General features: G+C 34.4%; 1 protein-coding gene across 2 annotated transcripts in view; it reads right to left on the bottom strand.

The window, feature by feature from the left end:
- The window catches only part of LOC149787339 (heat shock 70 kDa protein 12A-like), a 115,004-nt gene that overhangs the window by 56,583 nt on the left and 40,354 nt on the right, over nt 1-18,067 (bottom strand). For both annotated transcript variants that reach the window (XM_089977888.1, XM_089977889.1), the window contains exons 4-8: nt 10,759-10,980; nt 10,201-10,360; nt 8,522-8,778; nt 6,566-6,959; nt 4,462-4,742 (exon numbers count right to left, since the gene is read on the bottom strand). In XM_089977888.1, the coding sequence (XP_089834014.1) occupies nt 4,462-4,742; nt 6,566-6,959; nt 8,522-8,778; nt 10,201-10,360; nt 10,759-10,980 (1,314 nt within the window). The remainder of the gene's footprint in view (nt 1-4,461; nt 4,743-6,565; nt 6,960-8,521; nt 8,779-10,200; nt 10,361-10,758; nt 10,981-18,067) is intronic.

Here is an 18,067-nt window from a genome sequence, read left to right on the forward strand (position 1 = left end):
CGAACTCTACACAGTCTATTTGGAAGCGTCTGGTTGTTCCAAACGAATTTCTGCTTCTCTTTATCGTTTGTGTCTGTCCGATGGTATAATATTTCTCCCTGACCGTTTCAAATCAGCTGTATCGTTCGTCACTGTGCATTTGCGAGCCGTTATGATGGCATGGGCTGTTACAATACTTTGGTACTTAGTTGTTGATCTATCAATGAATCTTTGCATTCTTGTGACTAGTAGTGAGTTTATCGATAATGTCAAACTCCTTGTTCAATTGATGAAAGTGATTAATTTTGTCCAACACTTTGGAAGAATTGATTTTACTGTTGTACTAAACTCGATGCACAAATGAAATTTCACATAATATGACATGGACAGTCCCAAGCTGTGTGGTATTTAGCTAGGCACTGTCGTTTAAATTCATCTGACAATAAGCCGAAAATTTTATAATAAAGGACGCTACTTTCTCAGCTCGAAAGTCAACGTTGAAATTATAAAATTTCGCTTTGTACGTGTAAGCAGTCGTTCTAAAGTTTCTGGAAGTCACATTCTGAGTAGCTCGAATGTGTAAATAATCGTCACGAGGTACCGAACGAGTTTTATTCATAGTCGATCTTGACTCTTTCGGTTCAAGTGGGATAGAAGGTATTGGATAAGGGTTGATCATGTCTTCTTCAAAATCGTTAGGTAAACATTTGTTAACACTTTCCTCGTAGTAAACAGTGACACTGACAGTCGTCGCCGGTTACCCCTTGGTTTGCCCTTGGAAAGGTATGCTCTTTCATGGGCATTGTTGATTTGAGTATATGACTAACTTCTCTCTCTCTCTCTCTCTCTCTCTCTCTCTCTCTCTCTCTATATATATATATATATATATATATATATATATATATATATATATATTTATTTATTTATTTATTTATGTGTGTGTGTGTGCATTTATATACTTACAGATCCCCCTCACTAGCTGCGTTTATTTATGTCATGATAATTTTACGTACTCAACGTTTGCCTTATTCAAAATGTCTACGATAAAACATGCAGCACTGTTGTTGTATAATTGGGTACATCTCATTGTTCATATTAATGTAGAGCCTGGTGTTGCATTTTTAAACTCGAGAATATAAATTTAAAATGTTGATACTTTAAAAGGAACTTAATTTTATACAGATCAAATTGGATAGCTTGCAAAATGTAGCCAAACTAACTCTGGTCTAAAAAACAATTAAAACACAATATGTGTTCGCCTCATCTTATTTCCACGATAAGAACATATAACATTGGGCAAAACCAAGGTCAAAGTAGTATAGGCTGGCAGAATCGTAGCAAAACAAAATGAAAATAAAATAAGATTCAAATCTGGTTTACGTCATATTCAACCTTCACTCGACAATGTCGTAAACTAACACTTTGATTTTAGCATCAACATTTTCACTCCGCCCACTGTGTAAACCAAATTTTACTCAGTGGTGGACTGGACAATTGTCACCGAAATTGATAAACACAAATTTGCCTTACGTGACACTCAGTATGTTTAATGCAACTTGGTGCGAGTATCATATTTTGTAATATTTAATGAGAATCTTAAATTTAGGACTGTAAAATAGAAGAAAATAAGTAGTATAGCTCCTTCAATGTAATTGATAAGAACAATTACAAAAACATGGTTCAAACAGTGTCTGTTTGAATAATATTGTGTGCACTTTCTTCACTAACTTTGCCTAAGCTCCAAATGTTCAAAGGGAAAGACCAGAGAAAGGAAGAACAATGGACATTTGTGATATACTGTTGAAATTTCACTGTGATTCCTAATCACTAAAATGTGCACAAAAATGTATCTTTTTGTCATTATTTATTTTATAAGTATGTACCAGATATTCAAACACAAACGTACATTTTTATGAAGGATCTGGGTTTGGAAAATCTTGCGGACCTCTCTCCCTCTCTCTCTCTCTCTCTCCTATTTATGTCCCCATCTTTTATATATTACCGTGTGTGGTCGGTAGACAAGTGGGTGACGGTCACTCCTAATGAAGCGTTGAATAGTAAGTGTAGCTTTAAGATTGCTTCTTATTAGAAAATATCGAGACCCAAATACGTCAATTTCAGATCAAATATTTATATCAACAGTGTGCTCCCAACGGCTTAAATGTCAAGTAACTAGTACTCAATAATAGTAAACCTATAAACATTTTTACATACTAAACTGACTGAAGAACAACATTTTGTCTCATTTGACAGCTAATACTTTCGTAACAGAATTTACTGCCCCTAAAAATTGAGAATTGCCGTCATGAAAAAAGCACAATTTCACGCGATAGATGAAATGTCCGTCAGGGCGTGCTAAGGTTGTCACCAAAGCTATGGAATGAGCATATGCTTGATTTGACATTCAATATATTTGAACTATACATTACTTCCTGTAACAAATATGGCAAGTTGAAGCAAGAATCTTAACTTTAGCTTAGCCAAAATATTTAACACTCAGCCATCACGTGAGCTTTATCTATGATTTATAAACGGAGAAAACATATGGATATTTATAGTATTGGATTTCCCCTTGTCCTTTATAAATCCACAAAAATAGCCATTCATCGTGTTAAATCTTTAGACATATTTAGCATAAGATTTCCCCTTGTCCAAGGAATCCAAGAAAAATGGTGGTTTAATGATAATTTCCCCATTTCGCTCTCATACCGCTAAAATACTTGGCTGTCCCAGTCTTTATTTCCAGCGTGTCCCTATAATCCGAAGACTCTTTTTTAACATTGGAATGCCGTTTGCGTCTTATTTGTAGTTTTTTTTCCTACTCATTGTGTATTTTAGCCGCATAGCTTCTGTTGCGTTTGGCAAGGGATATGATTTGTTGCTGGTCTATCTAATTGGTGAGGTTGCCTAAATCGGATTGTTACAGTTACGAGTAGCTAAGGGTACTTGATAGTCTGCCGATGAAGGGAGTGATTTATTTCTTTTTTGTATTTGTTTGAATTTTATATTTAACTTAGAGGGGATGCAGTTTCTTGCTCTAGTCCTGGCTATAGGGGTCTCATGTTCTACCTGACTAGTGGCATTTATTTCATAAACAACATAATATATATCTAATATTTATCTATGATTATATATTAAATATTCAGATCATTATGATGAAAGAAAACAAGTTTCTTTGTATATATCGGTCGGACATTAGCTTTTCACTTTAAAATTCCTAAATGTATTGAAAACTTTGAATGGTTTAGAAAGAAAACTGACCTATATCCTGGCTCTATTATTGTGTATTATGTTTTTAAAAACTTAATGTTGTTTACTTCAACATTATCCCACCTTAATGATCTAAGTGGAAGCAGTCTTATTGTTGTGTTCAGTTTTTAATTCGGGTGGATTTATTTATTTAAATTATTCACTGGAATTATAAAGTGCTCATTCATATATCTTGGACTAAATCATTATTTTGTAATCAGTGTGAATTTATTCAAGGACATTGTGGATTATATTATTGTGTTTCAATAAGGTTTTTAATATATAACCACGTTCCAGGTCATTGCCACGTTAGTACATTCTAGACTACAGGCACATCAATACATACAATATTAGAATTTATTTGGAACACAACTGGAATTCACTTGGAACTCTAAATATTTGGATTTCTGATAGCACTTTTAGGACTATTTGAGATTTAATTCCTTTTAAATTTTTACTTTTGTATTCTAAGTAAATAAATTATTTCTTGAATTATACAAGATTTGTTGGTTTTGACTTTGTTCTGTTGCTTAGTTTCAAACCATGGAGTTGTAACACGAACCAAGTTACCCATTATTATATATATATAGTATGCGTCTTGACTACATTATTCAGCGGGGCGAAAACATTCTCAGTGAGTAAAGACTCAAAAATATACAAAATTTTGTCCATAATGATTTTCGCTACAAATATTAATTAAATGCTTACATCATAAATACTACGATTAGTATAATTAGCAAGACAAACACCGAAATTTCACAATACAAATTCATAGGCGTCATATACAAATAACGTGTCTAATGCACTTTTACAGTGACAAATTATTGGGAATAGGAGGGAGAAATCATGAAAGGTATTAAATTCAAAATAAATGAACTAGATACTAGATTTTTCTTCTTGTGATAGTCACACAATACAGGCTTAGTCAACGTTGTCAACGTTGCTTTAAGAGCAATCACCACAACGTTTAATAAATTTCATTTTGTATCAAATAGTGAAGAGTTTTCAATGTAGAATAAAGACATCGACGGCAAAATGTATTGTGTCGGTTAGACCTACATTGCACAGCAATGGAAGACATATTTTAAATCTGATATAATCTTGTCAGAAAAGCCATTATTTTCACATATTTTTATCACATAATTTAGTTGGTCCAAAGCATGTTTCGTTTTAATTCTTTTACAAACATTTTAGCAGTCGTATCTTTGTTTGTAGTTTGACAATAATACTTACTTGCCGGGATAGCTTTGGATATATATTTTGAAAAAAGTGCCATGTCTGGTCAAGACCTTCACTGCATAGTTCCTCAAACTTCTGTTGTGCCTTCAAACCGGTGCCGAAAACCTCTTTCGATGTACTAAGCAAGAGACATGGTTTCGTACCCATCTTCGTCAATGTTTCTTCAGGTGCTTTTACTAGCATGCATGCGGATGGGTCTTCTAAATACTTGTGTTTGAACTGCACACATAGAGATGATATGTCCATTCCAATAGCTAATGTAGCCATAAGGATGCCTGTAATCACAATAAAAGTTAAAAATTCGATGCAAACTGATCGTTTGGAAAATAAGAAGAAACTGATGACGTATTCATTACGCCAGATAATTGTATATCATGAGGGTATGGTGCGTTTCAGTTTTTATCCCACATTAAAAAGTAAACCATTTTCAGATGATTTTACTATTTGTTAACTTTATTCTGAGAACCTCATGTGCCTGAAATTGAGAGAGAGAGAGAGAGAGAAGTTAAATGGCAGAAGAATATGTGGATATGCTTGTTTTAAGTGGAATGCTCTAGAATGAACTTGGATACATACGTTAGATTATCCATTTTATTTCAGCAGTTTGTATCCATTAAATGCCTTTACCATCAAATCATCCATAATCTACTCAACCTGTACATTTCTTTGAGAGAGTTTATGTTTATTTGGTCATGTTTTAGAAGGATGAACGAGCCTAGGAATGTTTGTTCTTCTATCTGTACAGAGGTCTAACAGTTGGTTCTGCATTATCATTGCTAAATAGATGTCTAAGCATACTAATTTTTGTTTAACGTGCTAAGCGTATATCCTTGAAGTGACAATCTGAAGCAAGATTTAATGTATTATGTGGTAGATCACATATATTAAAAAAGACTGGCCCTGCATAAACACATGTTTAGTGTCGGCTTAGTGTGCATATTAATCACCCGTTTGCATATATATCTACTGAAAATTAGAATTGCATGTTTCCCCATAGAATACTATGTTTCATTAGCCATGCTTTTCTCACTTTTAATATCGGTTTCAGCTAAAGCTCTACTTCCTGGTCGTCTAAAATGTGTGTGACATTGTTGATTACCTAAAAGCCCGCCAATTTGTTGATTGTAACTTATGCTTGGCTTTCATATTTAGAAAACGTGGTTTTGCTGATGAATCTGTTCAAAACTGTACAAGGTATCACTGGTTTTGGTCGTTTCAACTGTAATGTCATTGACCATGCTAGCGGTACACTTCTGTGCCACTGAACTCAAATGTTGCTTCTTTATGTTGCTCACACCATTTAACTGAACTACTTTCATGCTAATATTTTCCCAGATGTACTTTGTCTAATTGTTTTAAACCTGAAAAGTAGCGTTCTTAATGAATTTAAACTCACAGCTTTTCTTCCATTTATTCGCATCTATTGTAAGAAGACATTTTTAGAGTATAGTTTGATAGTTATTAAAGTAATATGTCTTTAACATGGTTGTTCTGCAAATTCATACAGAGAGCAGTGTCTATACCTTCACCCTTTGTCCGATACCAAGCAACCTCATTGAATGGAGTACTTCCTTTCAAAATAAGGAGATTTACAAGATTGTATCATCACTGCTTTGGTGATATGTGCTTAGTCGTGGTGAAATAAGAATAGGTGCTTGCAGTCAAGGCGATGGGTGCCGTTTACTCGCGGACATGGGTTGGAATCTCGGTAGAGTACGGTAGAATACGAATTAAAAATTCTCTAACATGTATGAGATATTATTATTTGTGTTACTTATTAATTCTGCCTAGTATTATCAAGTAATCTCCTGAGGAATCCAGGAACTTCACTTTCTGTTATGTTAGGTGTATAATTGTAATTCTTTATCTCTGTCACTTTCTATCTATCTATCTATCTATCTATCTATCTATCTATCTATCTATCTATCTATCTATCTATCTATCTATCTATCTAATGTTAATATCATGCAAATTACTCTTCATTTTTTATACTGTGGAATATATATATATATATATATATATATATATATATATATATATATATATATATATATATATATATATATATATATATATATATATATATATATATATATACCATCTCTTATTCTTGGAGCCATCAAGTTGGACTGCCTTGCAAAAATAATCGCTCCTTTCAAAACAGAAATGTCAGGTTCATTCGGAATGAGGACGTGCTTTTCTTCCTGTTGGAACTTTTTCTTGATAGCATTTTGTATGTATGGTGACTGGGTAAATCCACCGACCAGTAGAATAATTGAAACTCTGGATCCTTCAGACGTTGCAGTTAAGTCCTTGATATGGTCGATTATTTGATTGGTAGCACCACTGAAGAATTCGTCAAAAATTTCTGGATCAAAGATTGCTTTATCTGAGACGAATTTCACCTTTGATGCATATTTTGTCTCTTGGATAGCTTCTTTAAAGTCCTTTCCAGTTTCTTCTTTACATATGCGTGACAAGTCGGTAGATATCTAAAACAGGTTGTATAATATATCAATAGTTATTTGACAAAAGAGGAAGTTTTGTCATTTCTAAAATCATCGAATTATGTGATTTAAATGCAAAGTTCTGTTTCAATATTTAAAATGTCATATTCAAACATTATCAACACATTCACTTGCAGGTCTTCAATTTCAATTTTTATATAGATAAAAACTCCATTTAATTTATAAACAATGATTTGTGTTTCGGAAATCTCTTTTGGAAACCTCCATTTAACACTTTAGCAGTATTGCATACTAACAATTATCGATAAATTACTTAAATTTAAAACTAATTCACGCTTTATTTCTAATGTAAATGTCAATACGTAATTATAAGGATCATGCTGATATAATTTGTAAATGATTGGAAAATTTTCAATTCATGGTCAGGCTTTTTTCAAATAAGGAAATTCTCTTTTCTGGATTATAACGACAGCTACACATACATGACACAAACCGCCAGTGTGGTCGGGACGATTTTGTCCTTTGTCACAGGCAAATACTCACGATAGACATTAATAAAACAACTAATACAGAAAAGAATGTAACATGAACATAGAAGATTTCACAATGTACGCTTTAGTCGTACATAAACTTACAATGTGTCTAAATATTGCACATGTAAAACCAATTAATCCCTTCTTTCTTCAACAAGAGTTTTGAATTGAACTCTTAGGGGCATATACATAGAATTAGTAAACCGCAGTGAAAATATAAAGCCATAAACAGACTTTATACACTTTCCGAATGATACCATGACTGAGACACAAGTAACCATATTCAAAACAAAACGTAAAACGCACAGTGAAAAAGTGGTGTTAAGAGAGACCTAACGCTTTCGGGACCAAAAGGGCCCTTGGTCAAAGATATACACCCCCTATAGAGATTAATAAGACAAATTATAGAAAACAGAAAACGTGAAAGTAATTACTTCCATAATGAACATTTTATCTATAAATCGATGTTCAAAAACTCATTCTTGATGATCTAAGACAGATATGGACTAAAACTTAATTATTTATGTACGGTTTAGGATTTGCGGTGGACCAAATGAGAGGAGGCACGGTGACTAAGTGTTTCGAGTTCGCCTGACTTGCAACCAGGAGGTTGCTGGTATGGAACCTACTATTCATGGGCACCCGCACATAGGTGCAAGGGGATGGTGGCCTCAAATGCACCTCTAAATATGTTTTGGCCTACATCCGTAAAATTTAATAGCTGACCACTACATATATAATAATACTGATGGTACCACTGCTACCATCGCATCAGCTAGACCAGCCTCCGTTGAATGTCCCTGGTTGGCATGGTAATTTTCCTCAAATTACCTCGCAGAATATAATCTTGATATGATGCATTGCCGGAAAATACCAAACCAAGCTAAATGAAACAAGACAAAATAGAACAAATTTAACCAACTCTTCCTGAACAATACAACTTAATAATTGAGATTTCAATTTTGTTGAAAGAGGCTAGATGAATATAATTCGTAGTATGTTGTAATCAACCCCTTGCTAGAGCTCATTTCTACCCTTCGTAAGAAATACTACCCTAAGATAGACTTTCGTCTTTGCATCCTGGTGAAAATTTCGTTTTTTTGCCTCGAATTCTCGAAGAAAGTCTATATAGTCAATGTGACTCTCTTCTTGGAATTTCTTAAAGACACGTGCTCCGACGATTTGTATTAGAAACTGTATGAATTTACTATCAACTGCTGTGCCTCCCCAGGGTCCTCCACTAGGACGTAAAACCTCCTTCACTTTATTTCCACCCAGTTTCTTGTGTATGACTACGTCTGCTGTACCCCCTTTGTGAAAGAAAAAAACGTGCAAAATGTGAACGGTTGCAAATAAGATTAATGTACGTCAAGTGTTCTGGTGTTTATTCAGTGGCCTAATTTAACTTTATCTAAATAATCGACTTTGATGAACATCATAATGACGCTAAATTAAGTTTCTGTAATAAGATCTATCAGCTGATAAATATGGAGATTCTTCAAAACAATATCGACACAATCAAAGAGAAGTTTTCAAGTCTTGCATTTTTAGACGTGTTTGATTTGTCTCCCTAGCTATCTGTCATCATCTCGATTCGAGTTCCTGTCATATGTCTTTTAGGACGGCTTGATTCAGAGAGATCCCTGTTGTTTTCCAACATTTCCAAAGTATATACTAGTTTTTATAAGTATATAAAGCTATACGTGGAATGTTTATATGTTCAGTAAAATGTACTGCATAAATTATTCGTTTTTTTACGGGGTGGAGAACTAAATCACTTCTTTCAACAGCCATGATTGAAATGCTTGCGGGAAAAGACACATACAAACCTTAAGCTGTTTAAGTGAACCTGGAAAACGCTCTATGTAAACAAATCTTTAAAAAAAATAGTCCTCTAGTGACACGTTCCGTTTCAATCCATGGTAATAATATAAAGATTATTATTATTATTATTATTATTATTATTATTAATGTATTCATTAATGTACTTATTTGGCATATGTATTTGGTATTGAATCTATAGAAAGAAGTAAACATCGAGCAATGTTGTTCAGGAATGAACAATTACGATGTAAATATTTAAGACGGCAATGCTTTCGAAGCATTACGAGATCTAACAATTGTTTTGTTTGGTCAATGAAAACCAATTATGAGATTCAAGTCATCTTTTTTAGATGCAATGACTAGATTGCATGGAAGAAAGTAAATTATGACAAGAATCAGACTCATTTATTCATCAAAACAGACATGGAAAATTATATGGATAACTAAGTTTAGTCATTATCGCGTTATATTTCGCTTGTCTACTTGCCTCATTGCAAGTTGTCTTTTTGCAAAACAAAATAAAACAATTTAAAAATATTTATGGTAAAATAAAATACACAAATAAAGAAACATTTTTACCAGCATACCAAATACTAATCAAGTTTACTTATTAAAATAGTATGGAATTATGTAAAATATGATGAGTTAACGTTATTAGGTGCAGTTCTTGCGGATAATGTGCATTGGTAAACTTTTACATCATATAATCACATGACTAAGTATGTAAATTAATATTCGCTATATCATAGATAGATAGATAGATAGATAGATAGATCGAAAGATCGGAAGATAGGAAGATAGATAGAAGCGTCTGAGATACTCATGCCTTATTCAATGATAGTATCTCATCATAATTATAATTTATAATTTTCTACTGGAGTCAAATAAACTTGGAATGTTGAAAATACCTCCAAGGTCTACGACCATGTAATACGATCCAGGGTCTATATCAGAAAACGATTTGCAATTCGTTTCTCCAGACATAGTTGTTAGTGGAATGTACTTGCAGGCAAACGCAGCTGCCTCGGGCTCAAAGGCTATCATTAGATTCTTCTTTTCGATACCAGCCTGTCAAATAATTAAAGTATTTTTGAATAATTGTTTCAATATTATAAATGATAACAAAATATTCGATTTTCGAAGATTACATAAATCAGATGCTAATCCCTTTATCATTTATTTTCACACAATTGACTGTCTTCATTTTAAGAGAGGGAATCAGTGATACTGCAGGGTGAATTAAATGTCATTTTAATAGAATCAATGATTGACTATGTGAGACGAAATAATGGGAGCTTGTTTCATGTGTATAATATACAAACTATAATGTAAATAGGATTTTATTTGCTGTAGTTTTAAAATATATGTAGATTGACAATTTAGTAACAGTCACTTTGGTTATTAGATCATTAAAGCCTCCTACTATGACATTTGTATTCCTATGAAAATATTTCAAGGACTTATACCATGACTGAGGCACTCTTCATAAATTCAACGGCTTTCTCATCCCATATTGCCGGAACTGTCAACACCCACATAATATCTTCTTCCTTAATTGATGTTCTTTCTTTTCTAACAGTATCCAGTGCATGATTCTTCAATGACTTGATTGCTAGGGAAAATACTACATTGGCCGGCATCGATTTTGTTCCCGTTTCATCCAAGAGGGGAAAAGAAGGTTTAAGCCCCTTTAAAAGAAGCAAAGAATATTTTTGATAAAAACAGCTTTTTGTAGGCATGGACGCATATAATTTCCTATTAATAAACATCTCCTACCTTCTTGTTTAATTATTCCTTCATTGACAGATCAAGGGACAAAACAACATCTTGGTCATATTTAGTTCTTATATATTGTGATTAAAATCGGATAATCAATATTGTCTCTCGAGTGAAAAGAAGATTGTCTATTCCAATATAATACCCATAAGAAATATGCATAAATCGCGCTCATAAAAAAGACTCATTTGATATGTTAATGACATAAGCCTATTTATCAAGTTTTCTAAACACCTTATAGAACAGAGTAACTAAAGTGTAGAGAAACAGAACTGAGCCCGTCAGACACAAGTTAATTTGCGCTGGTCAAGTTCGTTACTGTATTCATCCGAGACCGTTATGATTTAAAACTATATGCTTTTATTAGGTTTAGTTTTAAAACATAATATCGTGAATAGAGTCTCTCAAGCAGCAACAAGGTCATCCAAATCAGATTTATGATCACCTCATCAATATCCGTGGATATTGCGCGTTATACCACGTTTGATCCAATTAGAACCATGCATATGGTCTCCAGAATGATATCAAGCTAACATTTTCGAACTCGGTGAGATCTTTATTAGTCCAAGATATATAAATTTGATCAAATTTGAATTAGAAATATTGGCCTCCATGTGATATCAATCTTGGATATTAAGATAAAAATTATCTCATAAGTATGCGTGAATCTTGTTCAATATCATCAAAGATCTTGACGATTTGGATTAAAATATTGACTCCAGAATGGTAACACACTCAGCCAATCAAATCTGCTACAGGGCTAGATTTGGGCGCTTTGAACAGTCAAGTCAAGCCATACTTTAAATGGGTTTATTGTGTATATTAAGTTCGTGCAGACATTGGTCTTTATCATTTGAGACAGACCTTACATCTCAAGTAGCATATTTTATAGACATTCAAATATCATCAAACTTACGTCTCACTGCAATACGTTTAAACAAAAATCCATGATAGTTTAAATTAAATAGTTGAGCCAATATTCAAATAACTGCAAAAGAAAATATAAAATCAGACTAACTCCGATGTTCATTAAAATATGACGAATGAATATGTAAAATATATTATGTTTTCAATCTGTTAGCTGGATAAGTAGATTACTGCCTTTACTCTCATTGAAACAAAACACATAACAGACTTAGAGGATTGAACAAAACAGTTTGAACAGGCATTCGAACAGGCAGTTCTGGCTCAAGGAAGTTTTAATGATTAAAGTGGTAAAACAAAAGAAAAATAACACTAATTGTAACTCTCTACTTTACTTAAATTAAAAATTAATTCTGATATAAAATGATTAATATTTGATCATTCACTTCAACCAGATATTTAAATCACGTCATTTAGCTGCGTCTATCATGACAGACTTGTTTCAAGCATACTGGCAACAAACAACTTACGAATACAATCACTAGAGGATTCGATTGATACCCAGTCTGGTTCGTTAACTGCTTGAGACATTAAATACTCTCCAGAGGTCATTCATGAGAAGTCGTTACTCTGTTGGTTAGAACACCGATGCAGCTAAGATATTTACAGGTCTCTGTAAAATCTGATATGACTATTATCGTTGGTACCGTTTAATCTGGTGCCATCTAGTACTGCAGGAATATATTATCATTGCTATTGAGAAAATTCTCTGGATAAATACCAGCATACAGTTCAGCATTATATTTACTGTGCTCAGTATCACTAATTACGATCTAAAAGCAGTACTTCTATCACGCAGAAGTTATCACCATCATGAACAGCCACCTTACGACACTCATTGGATGCGTTTCCAACTAAACTTAAATCGGCTAATTCATCTGTATCACAGATCCTCAAATGCATTTTCTATATCCTTTATCTGACGCACTGGAATCGCATATAAAACAATCATTTCATTATCCCATGGCGGATAAAATCATATAGTGTTCTACTTATCATGAGCTGAATTTATTTTCCTCTCTGTTGGGACGTTTCAGACATGGATTCTCTTTCTTGGCTTAATTTTCTCCCTTTGAAAATACGTGTGCCATTAGAAAGCAATATATTCGTATGAAGTGTGGGTTTGGTTGTTGGGGCGTATATCATACACTGAAACATAAATGATTGGGTTGGGTATGCAGAACATATATATCATTCTCCCCGTGATCTGAAATTTTGTGTTCACGATCAATGCTACTTTCATGACAGATTTTGCCTTCAGATAATGTGCTCCTGCTGCTTTTCTCGAACTGTTTACATGCTTCTTCCATTTGATTCTAAAGATATATGATGCACCCTAATAGGATGCCAGAGCCGGGATAAAAAAAATAGACGTAGCTCGTTCCCACACATGAGAAATATATGCTTGTAACCTATAGAATCGTAGCACTTGCAATGGCATGCACAAAGAAGTGAGTTTCCCAGCATGACTAATAGTTTTCTATTATTGCAAATACCGTTTCCCATGAGTCAATATGGTGTTATACAAAACTTTTTTGTGCCCGTACATTTACATCATTCCCTTGCTTTCAATGTTTGTGCCCATTTTTGAATGATGATGCTGAGATTAGCAATACTGGACAATATAAACCATTTAAGAAAGCTTCACCGACATCCACAAACGTTCCACAAATGACTGGGTAACATCTAAACTGTAGAGAACATGAATCGTCTTTTCGTGACTGTTTTTGGATCCTCACTGTACAGGACAAACGAGATACAGCATGCACATTATTGGCTCATCGTCAGTAACTGAAGTCAAAATTGTAAGTAGCTTATGATGCCTTCCTCGATGGCCTGTTGATCAAATTTTGTTTATATTGTTTTAAGTGTACAAAGTAAAGTGCTGTCCATGAAGTAAATCGTTTAATATACCCTTGATTATCTACTTTTAAGACAGGACTTCCATTCCATGTGCTGCGTGTTTCGCGCATTCTTGGTTAACCTTATACCGGTACAAGCGGAACGGTCTCTTGATACCATCTGGATTCTGATGTAAAAAGCCACTGACATCATATTGTCAAGTACCGGCGAGCAGCTCTAAAGGCTGCCCATAATAAACTGTACCTTAAAGACCAGGTGCAGAGATAGTATCCCTGCATTTCTGAAATGCTTTCTTTTGTTCTATTTCCCACTTGCCTGACCTAGACTCAGTCTTCTTTCAGGATTTATCCGCTTCATATGGATTGAATGGTATCAGTTCCAAACTTTGGCGTGGCTATCTTTGAGAAGTTCTTCAGACACGTGCAGTTTCAGCTAGCAAATCCAAGGAAGTGTCTCAATTCTTCGGGGACATATATGTATTTGGCCAAGTTTATGAACTACAATGCGTCGTTAGCTTATCAAGTACGTACTACCATGTCAGTTCCTCAATCCTATACTTCTTAAAGTTTAATTCCGGCTTCGAATGCTTTAATAACACACGACCTCTATAAGATATGTGTTTGAGTTAACATTAGCACCATCATACTGGGTTAGTCGGTATTGTCATCATGTGTAGATGGAGCTTATTACGCTGCTTGTAATTCTGCTGGCTGCTTGGTGATTGCGATGCAAACTGCTCCTTAGGTACCTTCATTTCATGTGGCAGCTACTGAACAAAGTCTCTCAATTCAGTTATCCTTGCCGTAAGTTGGAGGGGAAGTGGATTTCATATGTACAAGTGGTACGTGTAAGCTTGTTTTCATGCTGCCTATGTTCATATTCAAGACAGCAAAGAAGTACTCTCAGTTCGTCAAAGATATTGAGCCAACCAGACTTATGACTCCACCCATCCTTTAGTGTGTGCATACATCCTGTCCACATGATTACCTTAAATATGTGTCTCTGTTTTTTAAATTTCCAACCCAACTATAGCATGTTTCAGTCTACTAATGGCGCGCACTGTAGAAGTTGGCTAATAAAGTCTGCTCTAAATCTGCCTTGTCATACAAGCCGCCTTTAACAGTAAGGCTTGAATGGGCGCTGTTGGACCTAATCTCAAGGCGATTCGTCTGATGTATCCTCTCAAAGATCATCGGATGGCATATAATCATAGGAATGATAGCCTTCTTGAAAACACGCAGCTTATCTCCGCAAGGCATAAAATGATTCACCTGTTTTATCTGCTGGAAACACATGCGTACTGAACTCGTGTGGTGCAGTGACACATATAGGACTATTGTCTATTGAGACCGTTGAGTGGAATGTAATTGACTCTACTCTTAATGGAGATGTGCCTCAATAAGCGGCAAAATTCTGCCATCTACTTCACGAAAGCTACAGGTGTGTCAGCCTTAGGCTTGACTTTTGAAGCCTTTAAAGCCGTCGCTATTTCCGGAACATTTTCATCTGTGGACCACATTTCCCCAAACAAACTACGTGATAATAACCGCCAAATACACTTACTCTAGCCAAATATTTTCTTTTCATGTGAATTAATATTTAGAAACAAAATGTATTGGGTACCAGAAACGCTAAGTGTGTAACTTGATTCGGGTCGATACAGTGACCTGGAATTCACAAAGGTTAAAGAAAACGCAAAATAATTGTGAAGGGGGTTAGCTGTAAGATAAATATTCAAAGGATGGTAGGAGCGAACCATTACTGAGATTTTTCGGGATTGGAGCAGGTGATTGCTAGGTAGTGGTTGAGAAAAATAAAACTTCTAGATCTTAACTTACGAGAATCAGCTTAATTTGGACTACGTAGATGTTTCATTGACCAAGATGTAAACATTATCATAACGTACTAAACAATTAGATTTCAAAGAATTGTAATGATTAAGGGAAACATAATGGAACTACACCAACTAAATCAGTATAAAGTCAAGGATAAAATTAATTAAATATGAATATCTGATTGAATAATCACTCATTGCAACTATATAACCATTCCTTGTATATTATAATGCATTTAAACCAGTTCGTCACTCATCACCATCATAGACACAGCTTCAACTTCAGCACAAAGTCCCATAATAAGTATTAAATCTTATAAGAGACAGTTGGACTCTTCAGAACATGCATGTAAATGCATGTGTGTTTATTGTTTACACGATGATTCGGTCGCATAATGTATGAAACATGTAGAAAAATGTTCGACTGACATTAGATCAGAATAACAGAAAACTCTGCATCAAGGTTTTCAAGAGCCTACACTAGCAGATATTTTGAAACTTACATGCCTCATTATAGTTACAAAGCTGGAACAGTCAAAAACCTGAGAACTCTATTGGTTGGAACAAAAATATTAAATAAAAAATAAAAACGGATGAACATGTTCTATTGTGCAAGATAGTAAGGTTTAACAGAAGAAAGAATATATCGATTAAAAAAGAGTCACGCTGCTTGCCGCATGTATTTTATGTCTTAAATGCATGCATGGTACACATGTTGAACAGTATTCATTTTCTGTTTAAGACACTGAACCAATGCTTAAAACATTAATTTGGGGTGAACAAGGGTCCTAATGAGTCTTGAAAATAATGAGATGAGAATAGCATAAAAACATTTCAGAATCAAAAGTTAGACTAGGCTATGTTGTTGGTGTCGATGGTATCGTTTTGTGAAATGCCAGCATTCTTAGATGACCCCACCCCCTTGAAACGTCATCACATACCACGAATCTGAGAATAACCATTGTTATAAACACTGACCTGTTCAGAATATGATGACAGAAGCCGATCAGTTGTATGTAACAATTAGTCAAATAATAGACAATGAAAATTAAGTAGAGAACGTGGGTAAGAACTATGTAGGCAAAGAGGATAAAACTAATGACAGTCTTTTAACGGCAATATCACTTGCTGGTACAGACCTGTCTCAACAAATAAACGTGCGATTTATAATCATGGTGATATATGTAGGGACGGGTGTAATTTACTTCTTTACAATGATATATATTATATTTGTATCTTTGATTCTCTTTCTTGTATTATATCCACGAACAACAACTAGATAACGACTAGAATAAGCAAAATCACATGATAGGCAATATATAAGCAATTACACTGCTAATGATATCAGTCAGTGATGTGCTGCTTTTAGATAGTTAGAACGAGATAATATTTTGCTACCCTTTTTATCACCACCTCGACATAACGTGTGCCTTATACATCCGATTTTAAAACTTTTGCAAAGTTTTTTTTTTATTAAAAGAGTAATTATTGATGCTCTCACGCCTATAACTATATTAGAAGTAGCAATTTTTATACCTTTTTCTTTGAAATGTGTTATAACAGTTCCTGTAATGGTAAAAGTTTCAATAATTTCTCTAAATCAATTCTTTGCGCTCTTTTGCTTTGAACCTTTTGCAAGATCCTGCTTATTTTAGTTGCATCTATTTGTTGCCGACATTGTTTTATGCCCTGTATCTACTGGTCATACATTTAGACTCCTGATTTCATATTATCTCATCTTAAATTGACTCCGCTTGTTTTATTATTAATGGATCAGACAGTGGTTTACAGACACAACACACGTTATTAATTTTGCATCAGAGCCTAACAAAGAAACAGTTAATTTATGCTGACAATCGTACGTTGAATCACTCGGGATTTGATGGTCATCATATAGGGAGGGACATACTCTGCATAATAGCAATGGAATTCTTCTTCTCGCTTCCTGCCAGGTTTATAATGATAGAAGCGCATGAATCATCGCAAGTGGTCTCGACTAGTGAGTTTGCCCCTTGAACGCATGTCAAAGCAGAGTGTAGTTTGGGGGCTCTTTAGCGAATTTAACTTTTAATCTGATAGTATTTTCCCAAAGACTAGCAGGAATTCTTCGAAGAAACAGTGTCCATCTTCTAAGGTGGTTGAGGTAAGGTCTGATATTATTTAGTATGGTCTGTGGCAGCATGCGGTTCTTGACATGCTTTTTAGATTTTACCTCGAGGCGCCGCAAATAAACTTTTCTGCAATCCCATCCATTCTATTGGATGATACATGTAGTGTGTAGACCTCCAGCACAGGCTCCAATATATAAACCAGCTGTAATAAGGGTGGTGTCAGCACCATAGACAATATTGTCACATTGTTGTTATTTTCCATATGAA

Source organism: Sinohyriopsis cumingii, chromosome 12 (assembly GCF_028554795.1).
Source record: "Sinohyriopsis cumingii isolate HCF-2022 chromosome 12, ASM2855479v2, whole genome shotgun sequence".
In the NCBI taxonomy this organism is placed as follows: domain Eukaryota; kingdom Metazoa; phylum Mollusca; class Bivalvia; order Unionida; family Unionidae; genus Sinohyriopsis; species Sinohyriopsis cumingii.